Raw genomic sequence first — 24178 nt, 5'->3', positions numbered from 1 at the left:
ATGTGCCAAAGTCCCCAAGAAAGCTATCTCAGGATCCTTTAATTTAAACTTTTACCTTCATCACTAACTTTGAAAATAATGTAGGTCTTCCTACTTTAGAAGAAGACAGACAAAAAATAATGGATTAAAAATATTTCCTAAAACAACCAAAATTCAGAGATGGGAAAAACCCTTGGGAACATTTACTGATTAGAGGATCAACTTTAGAGAAACTAAAGCTTTGGGAGGTCATATGACTTTTCCAAGGTCAGAGGATTTTAGATCTCCCCTACTCTTTACCACATCATAGAAATATGACTGAAGCCTAAAAAACACTGAAAGAGGTCAAGGTTTAAAACAGAGACAAAAGATCCCCAGAAATCTAATTCTATTCTTAATTATAGTACATTTTACCCCATTTGTCCCTCCTTCTCAACTGCCTCCTCCCACACCCCACCCCTACACACTCATGCCTATTAAGGTAGAACTATTAATGAAATGAAAGGAATGAAGATCAAAAGAACCATCGTTTTACAGGAGCCTTTCATCATAATTATCCCACTGATGCCTAAATTATTTCAGAGCAAATGGCCAGCACTCCCAGAAAGCAACACTGTCCCAGGCCATAAATATAGCTGGAGACCCCAACTGGATTCTAAGGGCTCTCTGCATGGTTTTACACAAGTTATTAACCAACACCCCCAGTGCATCAGTTTCTTAATCTTTAAGAAAAAGGGAACACTAGCACCTCTGGCTCGAGCTTGTGTACAGATTAAACAGCTGTTCCAAAGGAAACATTTGGCAGTTCCTTGGCACGAAGTAATTCTTCCAGAAACGTCAGAGCTTTTAGCATGACAATGTTGACATGCCAGCCCCTTCTGTGTCAGAGTACACACACAGGAAAGCAAACTTAGCTCCATTCTTTCCGGTTACAAAGGTTAACATAAATATCTTCCCTTGAGATTACTTACTAATACTTATTTTTTATGACAGTATTAAATTGTGTTCTATGAAGTAAGGAAATTAAACTCCACATAATTTGGTTATTTTTTTTTTAAATAGTAATTGCATGGACACTAAAAATTTTAACTTAGCCAATGAAAATTTAAGCCAAAGAGATTCAGCTTCTGCATGTATATTCCTGCCTCGAACGACAATATACACCCCTGTACATGGTTTCATTTTCTGGGGTTTCTGTTACCCACAATCAATCATATTCCAAAAATATTAAATGGAAAATCCCAGAAATAAACAAGTCGTGTTTTATTTTTTAAGTACATTTTTATTGATTTCAGAGAGGAAGGGAGAGGGAGATATAGAAGCATTAATGAGAGAAAATCACTGATCAGCTGCCTCCTGCACGCCCCACACTCGGGATCGAGCCCACAATCTGGGCATGTGCCTGACAGGGAATCAAACTGTGACCTCCTGGTTCATAGGTCGACACTCAACCATTGAGCCACGATGCCTGGCCAATTCATGTTTTAAATTGCACGCTATTCTTAGTAGCATGATGAAATCTTGGGCCCTCTCGCACTATCTCGCCCAGGACATGAATCACACCGTTGTCCGGCCTATCTACTCTGTTCCCCGCCTGTTAGTCACGTAGTAGCCATCTCAGTTATCAGATCAACTGTTGTGGTATCGCAGTACTTGAGTAACCCTTATTTTACTTAATAATGGCCCCAAAGTGAAAGAGTAGTGTTGCATAAACTGATGAACCAAACACAGATCCAGAGACAGAGAAGCATTGATCAGACTGTCAAACCTCAGAGGGAAGGTAGGGGAGGGTGGGGGTAAGGAGGAGAGATCAACCAAAGGACTTGTATGCATGCATATAAGCCTAACCAATGGACACAGACACCAGGGGGGTGAGGGCATGAGTGCGGGGGGCAATGGGGGGTAAGGACACATATGTAATACCTTAATCAATAAAGAAAAAAAAAAAGAGTAGTGTTGCTGGCAACCAAAGAAAAGCTGTAAAGTGCTTCCGTTAAGTAAAAATTCTCAACTTTATGAAAAAGAAAAAAAATGTATGCTAAGGTTGAAACATCTACAGTAAGAATGAATCTTCTATCTTAAAATTGTGAAAAAGAAATTCATGCTACTTTTGCCATTGTACTTCAAACAGCAAAAGTTATAACCACAGTGTGTGGTAAGTGCTGGTTAAGATAGAAAAGGTGTATCCCAATGGATAGTGTTGGCCTGCACACCAAAGGGTCACTGGTTTGATTCCCTGTCAAGGGCACATACCCGGGTTACAAATTCAATCCCTGACCCATTGGGGCAGGTTCGGGAGCCAACCAATTGATGTGTCTCTTTCACATCAATGTTTCTCTCCCTTTCTCTCTTTCCCCCTCCTTCCCTTCTTCCAGTCTTTCTAAATATCAATGAAAAAAATATCCTCAGGTGAGGATTAACAAAAAAAAGAGAAAACGTGCTCCAACTGATGGCTACATGCTATTCCAGAAAGCACTGAGCCTATATGAAGACGTCAGCAAGGATCCTCTGAAACAAGCGACCATATTCACATAACTTTTATTATAATATACTAGAGGCCCAGTGCACGAAATACATGCACAAGTGAGACCCCTTGGCCTGGCTGGGGCTTGCTGGCTGCCGGACAGGGCCGGAGGGCTGGGGGGAGGTTGGCTGTGGGAGTGCACTGACCACCAGGGGGCAGTTCCTGCATTGCCTGCCCCCTGGTGGTCAGTGTGCATCATAGCAACTGGTTGACCGGTCCGTTCAGTTGTAATGGTTGCTTAGGCTTTTATTTATATATATATTGTTATAGGTGTTCTATTCTAATATTATTATTGTTAATCTTAATATTATTGTTACTGAGCCTAAGTTATAAATTAAAGTTTATCATAAATACATTTGTAGAGGAAAAAACAGGGTACATAGAGTTCGATACTATCCATGGTGTCAGGCATCCACTGGATGTCTTGGAACGTATCCCCCTTAGATAAGGTAAAATACTGTATATACCAGTAAAATACATATACATTCTGATAATTTTAGAACAAGTGCATTGCTGGCCTTTGAAAAAGTCCCAACTACCTTGCTTAAAATAATTTCCCTATTATTAATGTAATTTATTCATCCCAGAATATATCTGTGTCAATATAACTGTTCTGATCTCAATTTATTTTTTTATTTTCTAAACTACAAAAGCAAGTTATTACAGGACAACAGACCACAGTTTTCATTTATTTAAAGACACCAAACGAAAGAAATCTTTATTGCTCTGCAAGTTGAAGTAACTTCTAGGCCCAAACCTCCTCATGACACTACTCCCCTGTCAGGCATCACTGGCAGTTCTAAAGCGGCTCAGACATGTGTCTGGTGAATATATGGCGCTCTACATTATAGAAGGTGGTTAATTTAACTGAGAGAGAAATTACACATCCCCTAGCATTTTGATCTTCTTAAAAAGCTCTGAACTTGTTTATTTCATAACTAAGTGCTATTATTCCTAATGGCCAAAGCATTCTCTAGTAACAATTTGGGTACCCTGGGAGTCTTACTAACCCTTTCAGGCCATTATGGCACTATTGAAAACATGAGAGCCTAGAACCTAATTACAGTGCATTAAATAGTCTTAGTGCTCTCAAGTGTTAATGAGGCAGGCAAAGTGACCAATTTTCTATCAAGGAGTATAGGAATTTGTTTTCAAATGTTACTTGGACTTTTTTTAGATTTTCACAGTGGCTACTCCAGTTTTAAAAGGTAAAACTTCAAGATTTAAATAATAATGTAGAAATTAAAGAAATACAGCCAGCAACCAGTTTCTTTCTAACTGAAACATGTTCTCTGATGCAATTGCTAATGTTTGTTCAGTCATGTCAAAGTTAAAAACTGGAACTATGATGACAGGATATTACAGTTTCCCAAAGTTTGCACATATGTTCCCTGGGAACAAAGAAGTAATTTCATAACAAATAAAACAACCCTAAAACTTCCTAGCAAAATCATACTTTAAATGTGTCTAAATTGATATAGTATACACACGGAAGACATACTGACTGACCATACATTAAAACAGATTTCTTTGTTTAAAAAAAAAAATAGGTACTGACCATGTCAAAAAACAAAACAGCTATTTCTCAAGGTACTGGAAATGAGTAAGAAGAAATTTTTAAATATCTAAACAACAAAAATGTATAGAAAATAATTACTGAAATTCTTTATAAATTTCTGTATTACATACATCATCAGAAAACTACACTTTTAAAAAAAATTTTCCAGATAGCTACACTTTCCTACATGTTTTTAATAATTACTCCTGCTGATCTAATAAAAATATCAAGTACAGATGACAAATGTTTAAACTGCTATAAAATCACTCACTCCTTTGTGATAGAAATTTCAATTCCTGCACAGTAATTTAAAGTTACTGTATTAGATATTTTAAAGTTATTTAAGTAGAAGGTGACCACACACACACACACACACACACACACACACACGACATTCTAATATGTACCAAATAAGATAATCTCCAATGCATTTTTTGGAAAATTTACCAGCCAACAATGAAAAAGAAAAACAAAAAAGGAGGACATGAAAGAATCTAAGAAAGAGTACAACTAATAAGCCAGGAGGGCAATAAAAAAACCCCCACAATAATAGCTTGCAGAGGGATCAGCAGAACAGCCTATCCAACACTGCTCATTCAATAAATGGTATGATAAACTACATGAATAATATTCACATAAATCCTATAAGTGCAATTCAGTGCTTTCCAAATTTCAGATTCAGGAGTCAAGACATAAAAAAACAGTTATAGGTAAAGAACAGAACTTCAAACATTATTCATTTTGACGCTGTAGAACTAATAGTGCGGCTGAGTGAAGCTAGGTAGTAAGGGGCAGAGAAGTACAGAAACCTCAATGTCCTAGTTCCATCCTGGGCAGCTTCCAGTTATTGTTTAAAATTAATGAAGCAACAAATGTAGCTCAAAGTGTAATATTTAGAATTAAGATAACAGAAGAAGAAATATGGTAACAAAATTGAGAAATGTATAAAAAGTTAATTTCCTAATCGTCCAAAGCAGCAACTTGAGTCAAGAGGGAAAAGACATGAATTAAGAAATAGAAGTGTAAGTACACTGCTTACAGAAAGGAAGCAAACACTCAAGAGAACTGAAGCCACAGGGTGAAGATGTTATGAGCAGTAAGACTAAGGGTGGGAAGTGGAAGGAGAACTTCAGTTTTCATTTTATATACCTTTTTTAGTCTTCTGAGTTTTTATTTCCAAGTATTATGATTATTTTTAGATTAAAAAATGCCATCCAAAATCCTATTTGTGATTTTAGAAAGTAAATGTGGGAAGAACACAAAAGAATAAATTTTCAAAGTTGCTTGACTTAATAATAAATATAGTTGATTAATTTTCAAAGATATATAGTAGAGAATGGCACCAAAATTTACTATTAGCTAATATTTATTTAATCAATGAACCCAAATATACATATTTTCCTTTATAATAAAACTAGAGGCCCGATGCACAAAATTCGTGCAAGGGGCTCAGCCCTTGCAGCCCCTGCTGCCTCGGCCCATCACAGTCCTGGCTGCCTCGCGGCCCCGCCCACTGGTCGTTCTGGAAGGTCATCCCGCTGTCTGGTCTAATTAGCATATTAGCTCTTTATTATGTAGGGTCATAAGTTGCTGTAAGAGGCATAATCATAAAATTGGTTCCTTTATTTGTTTCTGAGGCTACTCACCCTGATCAAGGTTCTATTATAAACCTGTAACATCATATAAAATAAGCCATGTGCTTATCATACGTAAGCTCCCCATGAATTATAAGATAGATACCTTTGGAAAGTGAATTAATTAATATGATACAAAAATGTTATTAAACATTGTAATCAAATCATAACTGGCTTTTTCCTTAAACTTAAAAAAATTCCTTCACGTATTTAGGAAGCTTTCAAGCCCTCTAATTACTGAGAATCACTCAGCTCTCATCCTCTCTAATTCCCCTTTGGCAGGTGCTAATGAAAACACAGACAACACAGCAGGCAAAGGAGTGAAGAAAGAAAAATAAGATTAGGATAATTTTTGTCCACTAACACTTCCTTCGTTAAGCAGCAGGACAACAGAAATTCTGTTGTCTGAAATAGTTGAGAGAACAGCTGTATGATGTTTGAAAGATATGATAAATATAAAACAAAACTTGTATTTAAATTAAAAATAAAAGCTGCTACATAGGATCACTTAGAATTCCAGACTTATGATTTTTTGTTTTAAATTGTACTGCAATTTCTTCAGCCTTTCAATTTGTGCCTACATCTATTTCTTCCTTGGGTCACTTAAGTAAAAGACAAAAGAAAATGCAATAAAGATATGAGGAATGTATTATAATAATTTGAAGATAAAAGAAATCAGAAGTAAAAAGAAACCACTTACATACAGAATTTATTTTACAACAATCTAGATATATGCGAGTACTTAAAATACTACCCAGTGCAAACAATATGCAAATATCCTTGAAGTAAATTATTTCCCTCCCTTCCCATACCTTACTCATTCTGGAAATAAACACCAGACACAATGTCAGCATACTATATTAGAGCAAAATATGCCAATAATTCTTGTCTTTTAATTTTAGGATTTTAAAAACGTATGAAGAATTGTATTTTTCATGATTAAGATAATACATGTGTTGCTTTTATTAGAATAAAAAAGAGTCTTATCCTTTCAAAACAATAATTTGTTTTACTTACTCCAGTTTTCATCTCAAACTAAGTAAGCTTCAGTGTTTCTGTTTGTCTTTTTGTACAAGAATACACAAAAAGAATTTAAATGATGACTAAATGCAGTCATCTCCACTCTGGGTACAAACAAGAGTAATGTGAAAGAGACCTCAAATCTTTCATTCTAGGCCTTAGGGCACTCAAGGAGTAAGGTGCTTAGCCTATGTAATCTGATTTCAATACCACTAGTTAGAAATACTACAAACGACTACAGTCATGTATGAATTGCTTTGTATAGTACTATTGATGGACAATGGATTTCATAATCAAGCAGAAATGAGTTCAAATCATGGTTTTCCTATTTATTAGATGTACAACTTGGAAAAGTTATTTAAATCCTTTGAGCACCAAAGGGTAAAGGGCATCAAAATATGGTGACAGAAGATCTGACTTTGGGTGGTGGGCATACAATGCAATTTGCAGATATGTATTATAGAACTGTACACTTGAAACCTGTATGATCTTATTAACCAATGTTACCATGATATTTAATTTCACAAAAATGGAATGATAATATGTACTAGAACAGGCACCAATGCTTTGGCACATGCTAGGGATTTTAAAATGTTAAATCACCCAGCCAGTGTGGCTCAATGGTTGAGTGTCAACCTATGAAACAGAAGGTCATGGTTTGATTCCTGATATAGGACATGCAGGACAGGCAGACAATCAATGATTCTCTCTCATCATTGATGTTTGTTTCTCTCTCTCTCTCTCTTTCTCTCTCTTCCTTTCCTCTCTGAAATTAAAAAAAAAAAATTTTTTTTAATGTTAGCCCTAGCCAGTTTGGCTCAGTGAATAGAGCGTCATCCTGCGGATCAAAGGGTCCCGAATTTGATTCTGGTCAAGGGCAAGTACCTTGGTTGCAGGCTCCTACCCGGCCTGGGCCCTGGTTGGACTCATGTAGGAGGCAACCAATCAATGTGTTTCTCTTACATTGATGTTTCTCTCTGTCTTTCCCTCTCTCTCCCACTCTTCCTAAAAATCAATGGAAAAATATCCTTGGGTGAGGATTAACAAAAAACAAAACAAAACAAAAATGTTAAATCACATCTCCAACTGTACTATGCTAATGGCTAATTTATTCTGCCTAAAGACTAGTTTCATTCAGGTTCTCAGATCTCCAGTTTAAAGCAGCATCCTTTATTAGTCTTTCATGACTTCAGTGTGCCACTTCACAACTCATTTATTTTGGAGGACATTGCACCATTTGATTATAAGTTCTCATTTGAGAAGCAGTTAATGTATTAAAATATTTTTAAACTGCACATTTATTTACTCTTCTTACATATGCATGTATAAGAAACATGATAATAAACAAATCAGGGTAAAATAATGAGACAGACAAGATACATTTGGTTTATAAACTCATGTCTCCTATTTTAAGTGTAGTTCCATGTTTTTGTTTTTGTTTGTTTTTATGTTTTCATTGGTTTCAAAGAGAGGAAGGGAGAAAGATAGAAACATGATGAGAGAGATTCATTGATCAGTTGCCCCCTACCTGGGACCGAGCCCGAAATCTGGGCATTTGCCCTGACCAGGAATTAAACAACCTCTGGATCATAGGTCAGTGCTCAACCACTGAGCCACAATGGCCCAAATTGTAATTCCATGTTTTAGTTTTGACCCTGAGGTTACATGAAATCACCCTATCAGATCCCTTCCTTTCTCAATTACATGCAAGAATAATATAAAATTTCTTTTTGCTGTTCCATGTGCAAAAAAAAGATTTTAAATGCACATAAGTTAAGGAAAGTTAACATATAAAAATTGAGTTTCAGTCAAATCAGAAAGAATAAAGTTTCCAACTGAGATAAGATGTGAAGTCTAGAAGAAACCAGGATCTTAAATGAGAATGAAACTGAGAGCAAAAAGGCTAGAAAAATAGAGGAAAAAAGTGGTCAAAGAATAATAATAGTGGCATACAGTCAATCCTTGTATGTGACAGCCAGATGTTTTAAGTAAATCACTTCTGTTAACACGTAGGTGCATTTATCTCCACAGATGAGCAAACTGAAATTCGGAAAGGTTGAATGATCTACCCAGTCACTCAGATGAAAGCAGCACAGCCATAACTTAGACTGAAGTCTGACTCCAAAGAAAGTCAGTTCTTCAACATAGCAAGCAATTTCTGGAACTCAAATTTCTGGGACATCAAAATTTTGTCAGAGGGCAGTTATCTTTCTCTTCATTTGTACAGGACAGAACAAAACCAGGTGTAGAAACAACTTGTGTCCTTGATAAACACTTAGTTTTTCCCATTACTTCAATGAACAAAAGAGAGATTCAAGAAAGAAAAAGGGAAGGGAGGAAAGGAAGAGAGAAGGGAACCCATGGAATGCACTTTCTTAGTGTGAAGTATCATGTATCTGTCTACATCCTTTTTTCCCTCTTGTTCCTCCTAGCAATATGATACAACTCAGACACAATCACAGTCGAATGCTCTTTAAATTCAATGGAGAATAAATAAAATACAAAACATATAAATTTAACTCCCAAATACCTACAGTGTGTTTTACCTAAGTCCCTTTTAAATTCTAAGAATTCCTGATTTATTTCTGTTTCTGCAAAGTTATAGACTTACCATGAAACTTTGAGGCATCTGGATCATTCACATTGATAGCAATTAATTTCCAATCTGTTTCACCCTGATCAATAAGAGCCAAAATCCCAAGGATCTTCACACAAATAACCTCTCCACGAGAAAGAACCTTTAAAGAGAAAAGAAACTGAGCATTTACAAAGCTTTAGAGAAGTTTACTCATATCTCATAAAAAATCCATGAAAGATGAAAAGCACTATAAACTGAAATTTAATAAAGGTTTAATAATTTAAAATAATGTAAAAAGTCATAAAACCTTTTATGAATGCCTATTAAAATTAAGTATCTGGATCCCTTTTTAGAAATTGAAGTTATTTATAGATCTTGAAATTTAATGTACTAAGCCTAGAAACTCACACTAAGCAGAAAATAAACCCATGTATATCATTACATACAATAATCCTGGCTTCTGCTGCTTGGGGTAAAAAGAGACCCTAGAATCCTTTTAAATTGCTTCACAGTACCTTTTTCACAAAGCACATTTTTCAGTTACTATTGAAAAGTAAATTTTTAACATGTTAGACTATAATCTTAAGAAGATAATGGATGACAATGAAAGAACTACTAGTATTTTAAAGATACAGACAAAAAAGTCTTAGTAAAATGTTTTTAAAAGGTTTAAAGAGAAACCAAGAAATAGCATGATGTTTAAGCAAATGTTTCATGTGCTAAAAACAATTTATTTCAGTGGTTCCGTCAAATTGTCTATGCCACGTTTATATGCATGCATTCTTCCTATATCCTTTTCTTTTTAAAGGTTTAATCAGCCATAGAATTTCACTGCAAGCTGAAATATGAACACATGTTTCAGAATTCCTTCATGATTCAAAATACAGCTTTACATTTGGAAAGCAAGGTATGCAAGAGAAAGTCACTTTTGTGTCTTGAAATTATTTGAGAGAAAAACACTAGACCTTAAACCATAAAGTCAAATAAATCCTTTTAGAATATTTGCAAAATAAAACTAAAATCTTAATATAAATCTGTATGAAGTTGTAATTAGTTTACACAAGAGATTAATGAGACTGCATAAACTAAACTGAAATCTCATTTTGGGGGGAATATACACAAATATATTAACCAGACTCTTACATGTTTAGACTCTATTCAGTATCCAGCACCATATCAGATACTACTTATATACACAGAAAGGATCCCTGTTCTGAAAGGTTACGATCTTGTTGGGAGATCTACACACCTCACACCAGGAGATCTGTTCAAAATTATCATCTATAATAATAAAAGTATAATATGCTAATTAGGCTGGACTGGATGGCCGAACAGTGGATGACCTTCCAGACAACCTTCTGGATGAAGCGAGGGGGGGGGGGGGCTGCGAGGGCTAAGCCCCTTGCACGAATTTCGTGCATCGGGCCTCTGGTATCACATAATCACCAATGAAAAGGCTGGCTACATTGTTTAATGAAGTGACAAACTAGATAACTGGTTCTCAACCACGGGCAATTTTGCCCTCTAGAGGACATCTGGCAATGTCTGGAGATGTTTTTGGCTGTCAGCTGGGGAGGTATTACTAGCACCTAGTGGGAAGAGGCCAGGGATGCTGTAGGACAGTCCCCTATAATAGAATTATCACCCAAATGTCAACATTAAACCAGAATATAAATTCACTTGACCATTTATAATCAATACTACATTTCCACAAAAAATAACGAGTCAATATGTTTTTCAGTAATGATGTATCAAACATCTATATATACTAAGCTTTCTATGTAAAATATAAAAGTATGCTTTCAAGATTAATTACATATGCCTTATTAAAAACCACTTATGTATATTTGAAACCTTTAATTTTATTCTGCATATTTAGTGACTTTGGCAGGTTTATTAAAAAAACCTCTATATCAAGTTTTCTTTAAGTGATTCCTTTGTTTTGTCAATAACAAATTACTGTTACTAAGTCAAATCATTTTCATGAGTTCTCTCAGTTACTAATCTCAATAATTGCATGCTCATTTACACATTTTTACATAAAATTTAAAAATTTTAAGTGAAAATAAGATACTTCTGCTTCACCTTTAAACACCCACTTAATATCTGCATAATAATTTAAATTAACATAATAATTCGCACTTGCTATGAACTGAATGGCCCCAGGGATTATGCCCTCAGAATAAGAGTTTTCTAATACATAAAATGTTCCATCAGTGTAATGTTATTTAATTTAGTAACTTTCACTTATCAGGAAATAGTACATGTGAAAGTGACTAACTTACATAGCATAGGGTCTGAAACATAGGAAGTACTCATTAAAATATTTACATTCTTCCTTCCTTCAAATCTATTAATTTTAGACACACTTTATTACTCCTCTGGGGAGAAAATGTCTGAAAGATAAATTCCTAAACTATAGCTTACATTTTAAAGAAAGCTAACTCTCTGCTATAGTTCTGCTGGAGAAATACAGAAACTACACACACACACACACACACACACACACACACACACACACACACACACACAGGAACTCTAGCCCCTTTGTCCCTATCTGTGTATAAAACCAGAAATACAAGTTGGATGGAAATCTCTCCTGCAAGAAAGGAGTAAGACAGAGAGAAGAAAAATAAGGGGGGCAGAGAGGATGTGGAGAAGAAGAGAAAAAGAAATGGAAGAACAGAAGAAGAAGAAGCAAAAGAAGAAAGAGCAATCTAAGAGGATGATGAAAAAGAGGAGGAATACAAAGGGAGAATGAGGAAGAAGAAAAAGGAAACAAGAGAAACAAAATAAGAATGGTAAATAAAGTGAAAAAAAAATCAGAGGATACTGTTTCCTAAACAATAATCTAGAAGCCTAAAATTGCCAATAGGCGTTACCAGAGATAACTAATTTAATCTTAACTAGACTAAGATTCAAGTAATAGTTCAGTGTGGTATTTCTACCTGCCAGGCATATGCTACCTGCCAGGCACTGCAATGCTGAGTCCCATCCTCACAGAGCTAGCTCTCACCTCATAGAGGAGGCAATTAAAGGAACAGACCATAGTTAGCACTAAGGGAGCACGTAACAAAGACCAAGTATTTTAGTTGGGGGGCAGAGGGCAATAAAGGAAGGCTTCCAAGAGGAAGCGATATTTTAGCTGAGATCTGAAGGATGAGCAGGGGAGGTGAAAAAAAGAACAAGGGGGGAAGTAACAAAGTGAAGAAGGAAGGAGGTTCCATTCTACAGAGGGAATATCGTGTGCGAAGGCCTGGCTGTCAGGGAGAGCAGATGCACTACAGGAAGTGAGAGATGGGTGCAGCCAGAGGGTGGCCTGCAAACGGGGAATGCCAGGAGAGGAAGCCAGGTGCTAAAAAGAGCAAGGCAGGAGGCGTCTGGAATAAATGATGGTAGGAAAAGAAGGCTCAGAGAGGAAACTGGTCAGTAGCAGGAATAATTAAGTGAGAAAAAATAGGGGACTTGACAAAGCTAGCTGCAGTGAGAATAAAAAGAAGTAGTTTAAAGGCTATTTGGAATACAGAATCTATATTTCATGATTAACAGATGAAGAAAAGCAAAGAATGATCAAGATGACTCCTCAATTTGGGGGACTGAAAATACTGAGGAGTTACAGGACAGCAGGGAAGAATGAACTGTTTTGGACACAGTGAGTTTGAGATGGATGGGAGACATCCAAGGGCAGAAGCGGGAAGCTGACTATACAGGTCTGAGCTGGAGATACTAATTTGAGAGCAAAACTAGGAGTGCTTGGGATGGGATCGCCAAGGGAGTTCTTAGTTGGGACAGGGGCACAACCCTCAAGCTCACCAATCCTAAGGAACAGGCAGAAGAAAAGGAGCTTGCAAAAGAAACCAATAAGGAACCAGAATTAGAGACTATCCAAGCGATTATGACACAATCAAAGTAAAGTGAAGGGACTGTCTCAGGAAGAAAGACAAGGTTAACAGTAACAAGTTAGACACGTGGACGAAGAAGGGGCGACACATTAAAACTGACAAGCTCAGGGGAGGCCCGCAGGGCAGGCCTGACAAACTCGGAGACCAAAAGTAACCCCACAGGATGGTCTGAAATGAAAGCTTCCTACGAAAAATCAAGTCTTGGTGCGTAGTCCCTTGTCCTAGGCTGGTATCTTCCTTGACAAAGGCCAATCTTTACCTTAACTGAGCTGGTCCATTGTCTTTTTGCATCTGCCACAGCAAACCTTTGGAATGTCAGAGTCATTTCTTTTTTCCAGACCCTTCAGGGCACAGACCACAGAACTGCTCATTGTTATTATCATGTTAATTGTTGACTATTAACTTATCCCAGACCCACCAATATAAAAGGAGTGTGTGTCTATCCCTTTTACTTTCTATCCAATCCGGGAGATCCACCCCGGCCCCTAGCTGTGCTTTCTCCTGCTTCCCTAATCTATCTATCATCAATGAATTTCATGTCACTCCTTCACATCTCTTTTGATTGTAATGTATAAAACAGGTTTAAAACTGCCATTCCCTGGAGCATTTTCTCAATCCATTGTCATCAGTTTGGCTCAAATAAACTCAAAATTCGTATAAGTTTGGACATTTCTTACGTCAACATGAAATAGGCCTCTTGGATTTGGCTAAAAAAATTACCAGGGACCTTAGTGAGAGCAGTTTCATTGAAATAATGGCAGGATGAAAACAATTCTGAAATAGGTTGAAGATTAAGTGGGAAACTTTTTACAAGCCTTCGTGCGAAGGGAAGGAAGACAGGAGACATACTGAAGGAAGACAACAGAAAAGATAAGTTATAAATACAGGACAAAATAAAGATAGAAAAATACTGTCACTCAGAGGCAAAAAGGAAAGCACTGGTCTTGGACAAGAAAAGGCGACTCTCCCAGGCCCAGACGAAAGGGAGAAGTGTTTGCAGGCACAGGTGGTTGGGCAGTCTACGGGGGAAAGGTGAGGGAATTCTCATCTGTTGGTTTCTCTGAGCTCAACAAGATTAAAGACAAGACATTGTGCTGGGAATGAGAACAAAATGCAAGGAGCTGAATGTCTATAGTAAATAACAATTATTAGCAAATAACTGCAGTAGAAAATAGAAAAATGATTTGACCAAGGACTCCCAGAATTCTATGGGTAGCAGCAACCTTGACACTGTAGGTCTTGCTTTCCCTAGGACTTGGCAACCTGGAAGTAGGCACACACACAAGAGTGCCCGTGGCTTTCATTCGTTTTGAATTTTCCAGTGTCTAAATCCATGTTCATGTTTTGAGTTTCAGCTCGGATAATGGGCAAGGAAGCCGAAGAAAGGACTTGGCAAAATGTTTCTGTAAAAGCTCAGGCAGTAAATACTTTAGACTCTGCAGGTTATGTGGTCTCTGCTACCATTCCTCAGGCACTGCGTAAATGAAGGGGTGTAGCTGTGTAATTTATAAAAACAGGTGGTGGGCTAGACCTGACCCGCCAGGGGGCTATAGTTTACCAATCCCTGTTAAGAGAAGGAATTAAAGACACAAAAGGGTACTGATACCAGAGGGATCGATGGGCTAGAACTCTGAAGAACTGGTGGCTTCTACAGAGAACTGACATTTTATGGCATGAATAAACTAGACCGTGTTAGAATAACACAGTCTGTACAACGAACCTTTGAGCCGATTTCACAAACATCAATAGGATCATCATCTCCACAGCAGTCTGTGCTCTTATCGTTTCTGTGGGGATCTTCCCAAGTCTAAAAGAAAGGGGGGAGGGGAGAGAAGAAGAAATATAGGTTAATACTCACTATAATGTATTTTAACCTTTCCACATGGTCATGACGGTTTATAGATAGCCACAGTCCAAAGGAAAATTCTCAGAAATTACATAGGCTCGATGCCAACATGCCAGTACATCCTCAAGCACAATAATACTTAAATCCTATTTATAGTATTTCCTCCCCTTGGTCTTTCATTTGTTTGTATAATCACATCTGAAAGTGGGTGGTATTTCCAAACATAATCTTCTTCCAAGTTTTGTCAGTGTCTAAATCCATGTTCACGTTTTGAGTTTCAGCTCGGATGTTCCCACTGTCTATGCCCTGTTCCCACCGACTGCCCGCACCGCTGCTTCCACTGCTCACTGCTCCTGACAAGGAACCAGCACTGGGCCTGCCTTTCTGTGTTTGAAAACAATCTATGAATATTAGCCAATATGTTTGTAATCACCGTGCTCTGGTCCTTAGGTCTCTTTAAAACATCACTGCCCTGTACTGAGCTGTACATGTAGGTGCTTCTTGAAAACTCCTTCCTGATTAAGCAGGATTCTTGTCAACAAGTCCAAGGAAGTAGGATCTCCTCAGTTACTACCTGTTCTTTACCAGCTTTAATTTGGAGCAAGAGCCTCTACCAGCAGTGTCACTATTGGCAGCTAACATCAGTAGCCAACAGTGTCATCATCGAGACAATATGACTGAGAACTCAATATGGGGCTAAGCACTTGGCTTTGACCATCTCATTCAAAATTTGCAATCACCTTGTGGGGTAGGTGGTAGGATGACAGAGGTGAACAAACAGACCGGGAGCGATGTGGTCACTGGTCCCAGGTTACAAAGCTACTAAGTGGTACTAAATGATACTTGGGGACAAGGAACCAAATTTATAAAAAAGGTCAAAATAATAAACACAACAATCATATATTAAGACTGAAGAAATCTTGAATTTAGTGATTCTAGTCCTTGAACATCATCCAGATGGGTCCTCTAAGTATTCACTCAGAAAGATCGTGGGAAGACAAAGATGACTTTTGTCCAGGCCAAACTCAGGTCTGAGGAAGTTGCTAGTGTGGGAGAAGGTACTAAGGTGAAACAGTCTAGACAGCTGAAGGTCAGAAATAATGATGGCACTTTGATGAATCACAAGCTAAGTGGAGAGACTGCTACTTACACAGTGTTCTGCTGCTTAAATGTTCTTGCAAGCACGGTTGGCTTGGTAACTGCTTGAACAAAATCGTGCTGTTACAAGACAAACCCTAAGAGCAAAAACCCACACATATCTACGAAACAAATGCAACTCACACAATGCATTTATTAATTTGTTCATCCCACAAATATTTATTGAGTGCCTACTCTGCTCTCAGCACTAAGCTGGGCAGTTGGGAGACATCAGTGAACAAAACAGATAGAATCCTTCATAAAGTCTGCATTCTAGCTGGAAGAATTAACAATAAACACAAATAACTAAATTACATAGCATATTAGATGTTGGTAGGTGTTGTGGAAAAGGGAAAGAAATAAAGCATGGAAGATGAATGAGAGTACAGGAGGCAGAGTTAAAACTGTAAAGGATGCACAGGGCAGACATCAGGAAGATTGCTCCTGAGCAATCATGTAAGGGGGAGGTCATGTGCACATCTGGGAAAGAGTGAATGTGCAGGCCTGAGGCAGGAGCATGCCTGAGGTACCAGAGGATTGTGAGATGATCACTGTGGCAGTGATAGAGCAGGAGGAGAAGGATAAAGGAAAGTTGGAGATGAGACCAAAAATGCAAGTGGAGCCTTGGCCAGTGTGGCTTAGTTGATTGAACATCATCCCATGCACTGAAAGATTACCGGTTTGATTCCCAACCAGGGCACATTGCGGGTTGCAGGTTCAATCCCCAGTCAGGGTACGTACAGGAGGCAACCAATCAATGTTTCTCTCACATTGATGTTTGTCTCTCTCTGTCTCTCTCTCTCTCTCTCTCATATCAATAAAAACATATATTTTAAAAAAAAATGTAAATGGGACCAGGGGTTGGCTTCCATATTAACAGGCTCATTCTGTCTTAATATGTACAAGGAAGCTATTTATCCTTCCCATAAAAAAACTGACCTAATTTCCACTTTTTATAAACATTAATTTATTTTTGGGGGGCTGTTTTTGGTAAATAACTTCTATGCAATCTGTAGTATATTCTTTTGCTGAAGACTAACACACACATTCACACACACACACACACTACAAGATCAGTTTGAGTTTAAAAAGATAGTAAAAATCTCTGGTTAAAAATGGCAGTTTGTTTTAGTTTTGTTTGTTCATTTATTTATTTATTTCTTGTGTTATAATTCACATGAGTGAAATCATAGTTTTATCCTTTTTTGTCTGAGGTATTTCACTTAGCATAGTGCCTTCAAGATATTGTCGCAAATGATCACATTTCATTTTTTATGACTAAGTATTTTTTAATTGTTATACACACACACACACACACACACACACACACACCCCACTTTTTAATACATTCATACCTCAATGAACACTTAGACTGCTTCCATATCTTGGCTGCCATAAATAATGCTGCAATGAACATAGGAGTGCATGTATCTCTTCGAATTAGTATTTTCATATTTTTTGGATAATTACTCAGAAGAGGACTGACTGGATCATAGGGTAGTTCTAGTCTCAATTTTTTTGAGGAACCTCCACAGTGATTTCCATAGTGGCTGCACCAACAGTGTACAAGGGTTCCCCTTTCTCCACACCCACCCTCTCCAGCATTTGTTATTAGTCCTTTCTTGATAATAGCCATTCTAACAGGTGTGAGGTGGTATCTCCTTGTAGTTACCAGATGGGAAGAGAGATGGAAGGAGGGTGAAATGGGTATGCGGGGTCAAATGAATGGTAACAGACGGAAACTAGACTTTTGGCAGTGACCACACTATAGTACATACAAATATCTAATTTTAAAGCTGTACACCTAAACTTTTATAATGTTATTAACCAATCCTACCTCAATATAAAATAAAAGCACCAGTAATTTTAAAAAAGGGCAGAGAAAATAAGGTCTATTTCCTTTTCCTCACTTCCACCCTAGCCACAGTAGCCTCCTTTCGGTTTCTCAAACAAATGAGGCCTACTTCCTCCCAGGGCCTTTATACTTGCCATTTCTTACTGAATTCTTCTAGACAGCCATACTACCTGTTCCCTCACCTCCTTTAGGTCCTCACTCAAATAACACCTCACTGCGCCTTCTCCCTGCCTATACATCAACAATTCCAACACACCCTAGCCCTACTTTATTTTTCTCCAGCACACCACCATCTGATATATTATATATTTTAATATTAGTTTTTTGTCTGTTTCTGCCCAGGATAAAAGGCTCAGAGAATCTGCTTCACTTTTATCACTACTTTACCTCCAATACTTAGAACATGGCCTGGCAAACATCAGACACTCAAAAACTATGTCCTGAATGAATGAGCAGCTCTGTGAAGGCCTGCTGTGGAAATGGCAAGGGAAATGAGGAACACTGAAGAAGATGGCGATGGACTGGAAGTGAGGAAGGACAAGTGTTGCAAAGTGAGGCTCGAGAAGCAGGGGCCAAATTATGCAGGGTTGGGGGGCCATGTTAAGAATGTTCTTGTATATCCTTTGAAAAATAGGAAACCATTAAAAGGTTCTCATATAAATAAAACATTAACAAATTTATGTTTTTAAAAATGCTATTTTGGATGCTGGTGGAGCGTGAAATTTTGGTAGGCAACAGTGAAGACAGGGTGCATTCAGAGACTGGTGCAGCCCAATTCTGTTGTACTTAAATAGGAACCACTGTACCTAACAGACTAATATAATAGCAAATAAGAGCATCTTGAGACTTCAAACACATTCAGAGAAGTACAAAAATTCATCAGGACTTTAAGTAAACTACAGAAGCTTAGAAATGATAGATGAGATCGTAGCACCTACTATACTTCACTGTAACCACTGGTTTAGCTGTCAATCACCCCCATGAGACTATAAATCCCTTTAGAGAAAAGACCATCCTATCTAATAAAAGAGTAATATGCAAATTAACCCTCACTCCGCTATACCCACAAGCAACGCCCACCAGCCAATCAGGAGCAAATATGCAAATAAACCCAACCAAGATGGCTACGGCCACAGAGAGCAGGAGGGAGGCTTGGGTTTCCCCGGCAATGGAGGAAGCCAAGCTTTCCGCCTGCCCTTGCCGGCCTTGGCCTCCACTTAAGGCTACAAAGTTTAAATGGTAGAAGATACATAAATCCAAACAGAAATGGCGGCAGCCACGGAGCTGGAAAGAGCAGGAGGCTAGGGTTGCCCCCGGCGATGAAGGAAACCAAGCTTTCCGCACACCCTGGCCGGCCCAGGCCTCTGCTTAAGGCTATAAAGTTTCAATTATAGAAGGTAAATAAAACCCAACAGAAATGGCTGCTGCCACAGAGCAAGCAGAAGGCTTGATTCCGCTCCAGGCTACTAAGTTTCAATTGTAGAAGATAAATATATCCCAGATACCAGGGCCTCCACTTGGGTCGCCAGGGGGCGTGGCCACCTGCAAACCACCACAGGCCCCTCGCCCAGGCCGCCCCACGCCCCAAGGGAACCCCGAGCCTGATCTGGGACACCCTTCAGGGCAAACCAGCCGGCCCCCACCCGTGCACCAGGCCTCTATCCTATCTAATAAAAGAGTAATATGCAGATTGACCATCACTCCAACACACAAGATGGCTGCCCCCATGTGGTCAAAGATCCTGCCCCCATGTGGACACAAGATGGCCACCACAAGATGGCCAGCAGGGGAGGGCAGTTGGGAGGGGCCAGGCCTGCAAGGGAGGGCAGTTGTGGGCAATCAGGCCAGCAGGGGAGGGCAGTTGGGAGGGACCAGGTCTGCAAGGGAGGGCAGCTGGGGGCGATCAAGCCTGCAGGGGAGGGCAGTTAGGGGTGACCAAGCCAGCAGAGGAGGGAAGTTGGGGGCAACCAGGCCTGCAGAGAAGGGCAGTTGGGAGGGACCCAGGCCTGCAGGGGAGAGGAGTTGGGGGGGGACCAGGCCTGCAAGGGAGGGCAGTTAGGGGTGACCAGGTTTGCAGTGGAGGGCAGTTAGGGGCAAACAGGCTGGCAGGGAAGCAGGTAGGCATCAATCAGGCTGGCAGGGGAGTGGTTAGGGGGTGATCAGGCTGGCAGGCAGAAGCAGTTAAGGGCAATCAGGAAGGCAGGCAGGCGAGCAGTTGGTTGCCAGCAGTCCTGGATTGTGAGAGGGATGTCCGACTACCCGAGGTGGGGGGAGCCGAGGGGGTGACACCCACATGGCAGAAGGCCACAGGGATCGGGCCTAAACAGGCAGTCGGACATCCCTTGAGGGGTCCCATATTGGAGAGGGTACAGGCTGGGCTGAGGGACATCCCCCCCCCCCAGTGCACGAATTTCGTGCACTGGGCCTCTAGTCTATACATATAAAGAGGTAATATGCTAACTGACCGTTACAGTGTCCCAGTAATGACCAATTTGCATATTGACAGACCAGCAGGTGCACATGCAGCAGGGGGACTTGCATGAGGCTCGCTTCCCTGCCCCCAGCGCCAGAGTCCTCTTTTTCTCCCGGGTGCATTCATGCAACAAACACCCCCACGATACCGCGCCGGGTCCGAGAGCACTATGCCCAGGGACGCCACCAACCCTCCCCCCGCAAGGTGGGGGGAGCCGAGGGGTGACATCCGCATGGCAGAAGGCCAGTTCTGGGGGCACGGTCGGCAGACACCAGCCAGGAGGTGAGCACATCAGCGGTGACCCGCAGGAGGGGTCGCGCACACAAATCGAGAGGGTGTGGACCCAACACCACGAAGGAAGGGCCTGGGCGCGACAACAGAGAGTGCACAGGCGACCCTCACACCACAGGGAAGCCGCCGCGGCTTTCTCCAGCCGTCCATTCATTCATCTGCCCGGTCAGACCCAGACGGGGGCTCGCATCCTGGACGGAAAGCCCCCTGCCCCCAGGACAAGCCGAGCCCAACTGTGCCTGCGCAAGCACGCCCGTCGCCTGCAAATTCCAGGGGGGAAGCGGATGGAGAGCCACTTGAGGCGTGGGAGCAGGCCTCCCACTTCAACACTCAACAGGAGAAAAGCCTTGCACGCGTATGAATGCACATGCGTACGCATGTAACATAGTGATCCCCGCGATGGACACCGGCCTGGCCGGCTGGACCCTCCCCCAACTTGGAGGGGGGAGGCGTGGGCCACGGTAGGCAAGACACAGCTGTGTCATCGCTTGGCCCCTCAAAGCCAGTGAGAGAGGGGCCCAAGTGCCCAGACAGAGGTGGCTACAGGTCCCAGAGAGGAAAGCAGTCAGTACTAAGGACTAAAAGCATAGAATTTTTAATTAGCCTGTAAAAAGAGTAAAAGAGAGAGGGAGGAGGGGGGAGGATGGGGAAGAAGGGAAGGAGGGAGGAAAGAACTTTATAAAGGAGTCAGTAAGAGTTAAAGAAGGAAAGAGGATGTATGAGTGAACTTGGGAGCTATAATGAAAATCAAGCATAGTTGTGTACTGGGGACAGATTTTAAAAGTAGGAGTCAGAAAAGATAAATGATAGTGAATAATTAGACAGATAGATAGATAGATATTAAAACAGTGGAAGTAAGTAGAGAAGAATGTATGGGAAAGGTGGGATGAGAGAGAAAGAGGGAGGGAAGAAAAGTTTTAAAGGGGAGCCAGTAGAGCTTAAAAGGAGAATGGGAAGAAGGAAGAAATGGGGGAGGGAGCAAAGCAGGTCTGAGGGAGGAAGTGAAGAAAAAAATTAAGGTGGGAAGGAAGAAAAAGGGGAGGGAGGGCAGGGGAAAGATAAAGGAAAGAAGGAATGTGGGGAGGGAGGGAGGGTAGGAGAAAGATGGGAAGAAGGATGATGGAACAGAAGTAGGAAATAAAGAGGAAAGAAAAGTTTATAAATGATTAGTCAGTAGGATAAAGTGTTACATAAAGGAGAGAGAAAAATTGTGTGAGAGGGAGAAGCCAATAAGGAAGTCAAATACAATTGTGTGTGAAGGGGATAATATTTAAAAAAATAGTTAATAGGGGTGACCAGGTCGGCAGGGGAGGGCAGTTAGGGGGATCAGGCCCACAGGCAGAGTGGTTAGGGCAGGCAGGCAGGTGAGCGGTTAGGAGCCAGAGGTCCCAGATTGCGAGAGGGATTGGGCCTAAACTGGTAGTTGGACATCCCCCGAGGGCTCCTGCATTGGAGAGGGTACAGGTAGGGCTGAGGGACCTGCGCCCACCCCCATGCACCAATTTCGTGCACCAGGCCTCTAGTATAATAATAAAAGTAACAGTAGTAATAATGTGATTACTACCCATTAGGCACTATTCTAAGATGAATCTGCAATAACTCATTAAACCTCAACACAACCATTTGCAGTAGGTACTTTATCATCTCTAATTTATAGATGAAGAAAGTGATCAAAGAAAGACATTACTTGCCCAAGGTTACATTACTAATAAATGGCACATCTGATCCCAAAACCCATATTCTTTGGTCACTTGTTATGCAGAAAGTATCCCCTAAGCTTAACAATTATTATTATTTTTTTTAATCCTCTCACCTGGTTAAACAAAATATCTATTTAGGCACCTGGTATGCACAAAAGCTATCTTCATGGTTTCAACAGACATTCTCATTCTGAGCAGGTCGTTTTAAAAGTGCCTATTTAACAAAGAGCCTTTCCACGTGGGTGGTCTAACTGCATCAAAGGCAGCCTGACCCTTTAGAAAACAATTTTCTTTTTTCTTTTCCTGTGAATGTTTATTCTACATGGACAGCTGTGTTTCTGAGTTGGATAAAGCAAGACCCCTTTCCTCAGAAATTTCCCCAAAAGAATTTTGGAACTTCATGCAAAATGTTAAAATTAATTTAAAAAATGAAAATACAAAATGAACATCCAGATAGATGAATGCTCTAATGGCTTTTATAAACATAAAGGCTGATACCTCTCTATGTCGCCAAAACTCAGCCTTTTGATTCTGCATATTCTGAATTTTATTCACTAAATCATCTAGAAAAGTTACCACTTCCCAGAAGTGAGAAACAGAAGAAGAAAACAAAAAAGGATAAGAAGGAAAAACAAACAGTGTCATTCTCTAATAGGAAAGCTGCTTTCCCATTTTTTAGCCTTGATTTCACTGCTTTCCACTGAACAGTTATAAATTCATAATAATGAATAATTAAGTCATCTAACTCAATTCACCATTAGTTCTGAAAAAAGTTAATTACTTAAAAATTATCTGTTAAAGTTTAAAAAATAAAATTCATGCTACCATGTGAATATATAAAAGCATTGTTTGTCATATTAAAAAAGTGATAACAGATAAAGCAGAGAAAATATTTTTCACTGAATCTTAACAGTCAAGCCCAGAAAAAAAAAAGTGTTCAAAATGCCAAATGTGAGTGCTCTATAAGCCTAACTCCAAGAGCTAGAGCACAGATATAAAGTTTGAAAAAAAATTTATTGATACAATAAAACTCCATATTAAAAATTTTTAAATTTACAAATCTCTCAAACTGACATGTCCTCAGAATCAATTTAAATTCAAGTAGCTCACAGGATTTACAAGGCAATTTTTTCAGAAGACAGAAAAGTTTTAGCATTATAACAAAAATGTTACCTGAGGGAGGGCACCATAATTCCATATATAACCCTTGTGAGGAAAAATATTCGCCACATAGCGTAGCTTGCCATCCTTTACGTCTTGTTTAATGGGATTCAATGGCTCCTGCGTGGCAATCTAAGCAGATCATGGACAAAAGGGGGTAGGAGGATGAGAAATGATTAATCCTATCTTTAAGTAATATTTTTAAGATCTGCTATAATAAGACTAAATACTCATATTCCAATTTACTGATCAAAGATACTTTAAAATAAATTAAGCTAGCTCTTATTTCTAATTTAGTAAGAAAAACCATCTAGAAAGGAAATATCAGATTATATATACTTAGGCACTCTATTGTTTAGGCACTCATTATTTCTAACACAAATGATTGAAATAGCAAGAGGATAAAAATTAATCAACTTGCTTTTTGTTACTGATCTCAGGCTTTTTACCATCAATCTTATAATAAAGTTAACTCAAAGATTTTCACCAAGTGATTTCATTTCCAAGTTACCTTTCTATC

The 24178-nt window shown here is 39.5% G+C and overlaps 1 protein-coding gene across 7 annotated transcripts in view; it reads right to left on the bottom strand.

Annotated features, from left to right (window-relative positions):
* PPA2 (inorganic pyrophosphatase 2) overlaps window positions 1–24178 on the bottom strand; it is a 77364-nt gene that overhangs the window by 31571 nt on the left and 21615 nt on the right. For all 7 annotated transcript variants that reach the window (XM_054726873.1, XM_054726850.1, XM_054726856.1 and 4 more), the window contains 3 exons: window positions 23671–23790; window positions 14916–15002; window positions 9327–9453 (listed from right to left, as the gene is read on the bottom strand). In XM_054726873.1, the coding sequence (XP_054582848.1) occupies window positions 9327–9453; window positions 14916–15002; window positions 23671–23790 (334 nt within the window). The remainder of the gene's footprint in view (window positions 1–9326; window positions 9454–14915; window positions 15003–23670; window positions 23791–24178) is intronic.

Source organism: Eptesicus fuscus, chromosome 2 (assembly GCF_027574615.1).
Source record: "Eptesicus fuscus isolate TK198812 chromosome 2, DD_ASM_mEF_20220401, whole genome shotgun sequence".
In the NCBI taxonomy this organism is placed as follows: Eukaryota; Metazoa; Chordata; class Mammalia; order Chiroptera; family Vespertilionidae; genus Eptesicus; species Eptesicus fuscus.
The sequence above is the reverse complement of the archived record's forward strand: the minus strand, read 5'-3'. Positions and strand labels throughout refer to the sequence as shown.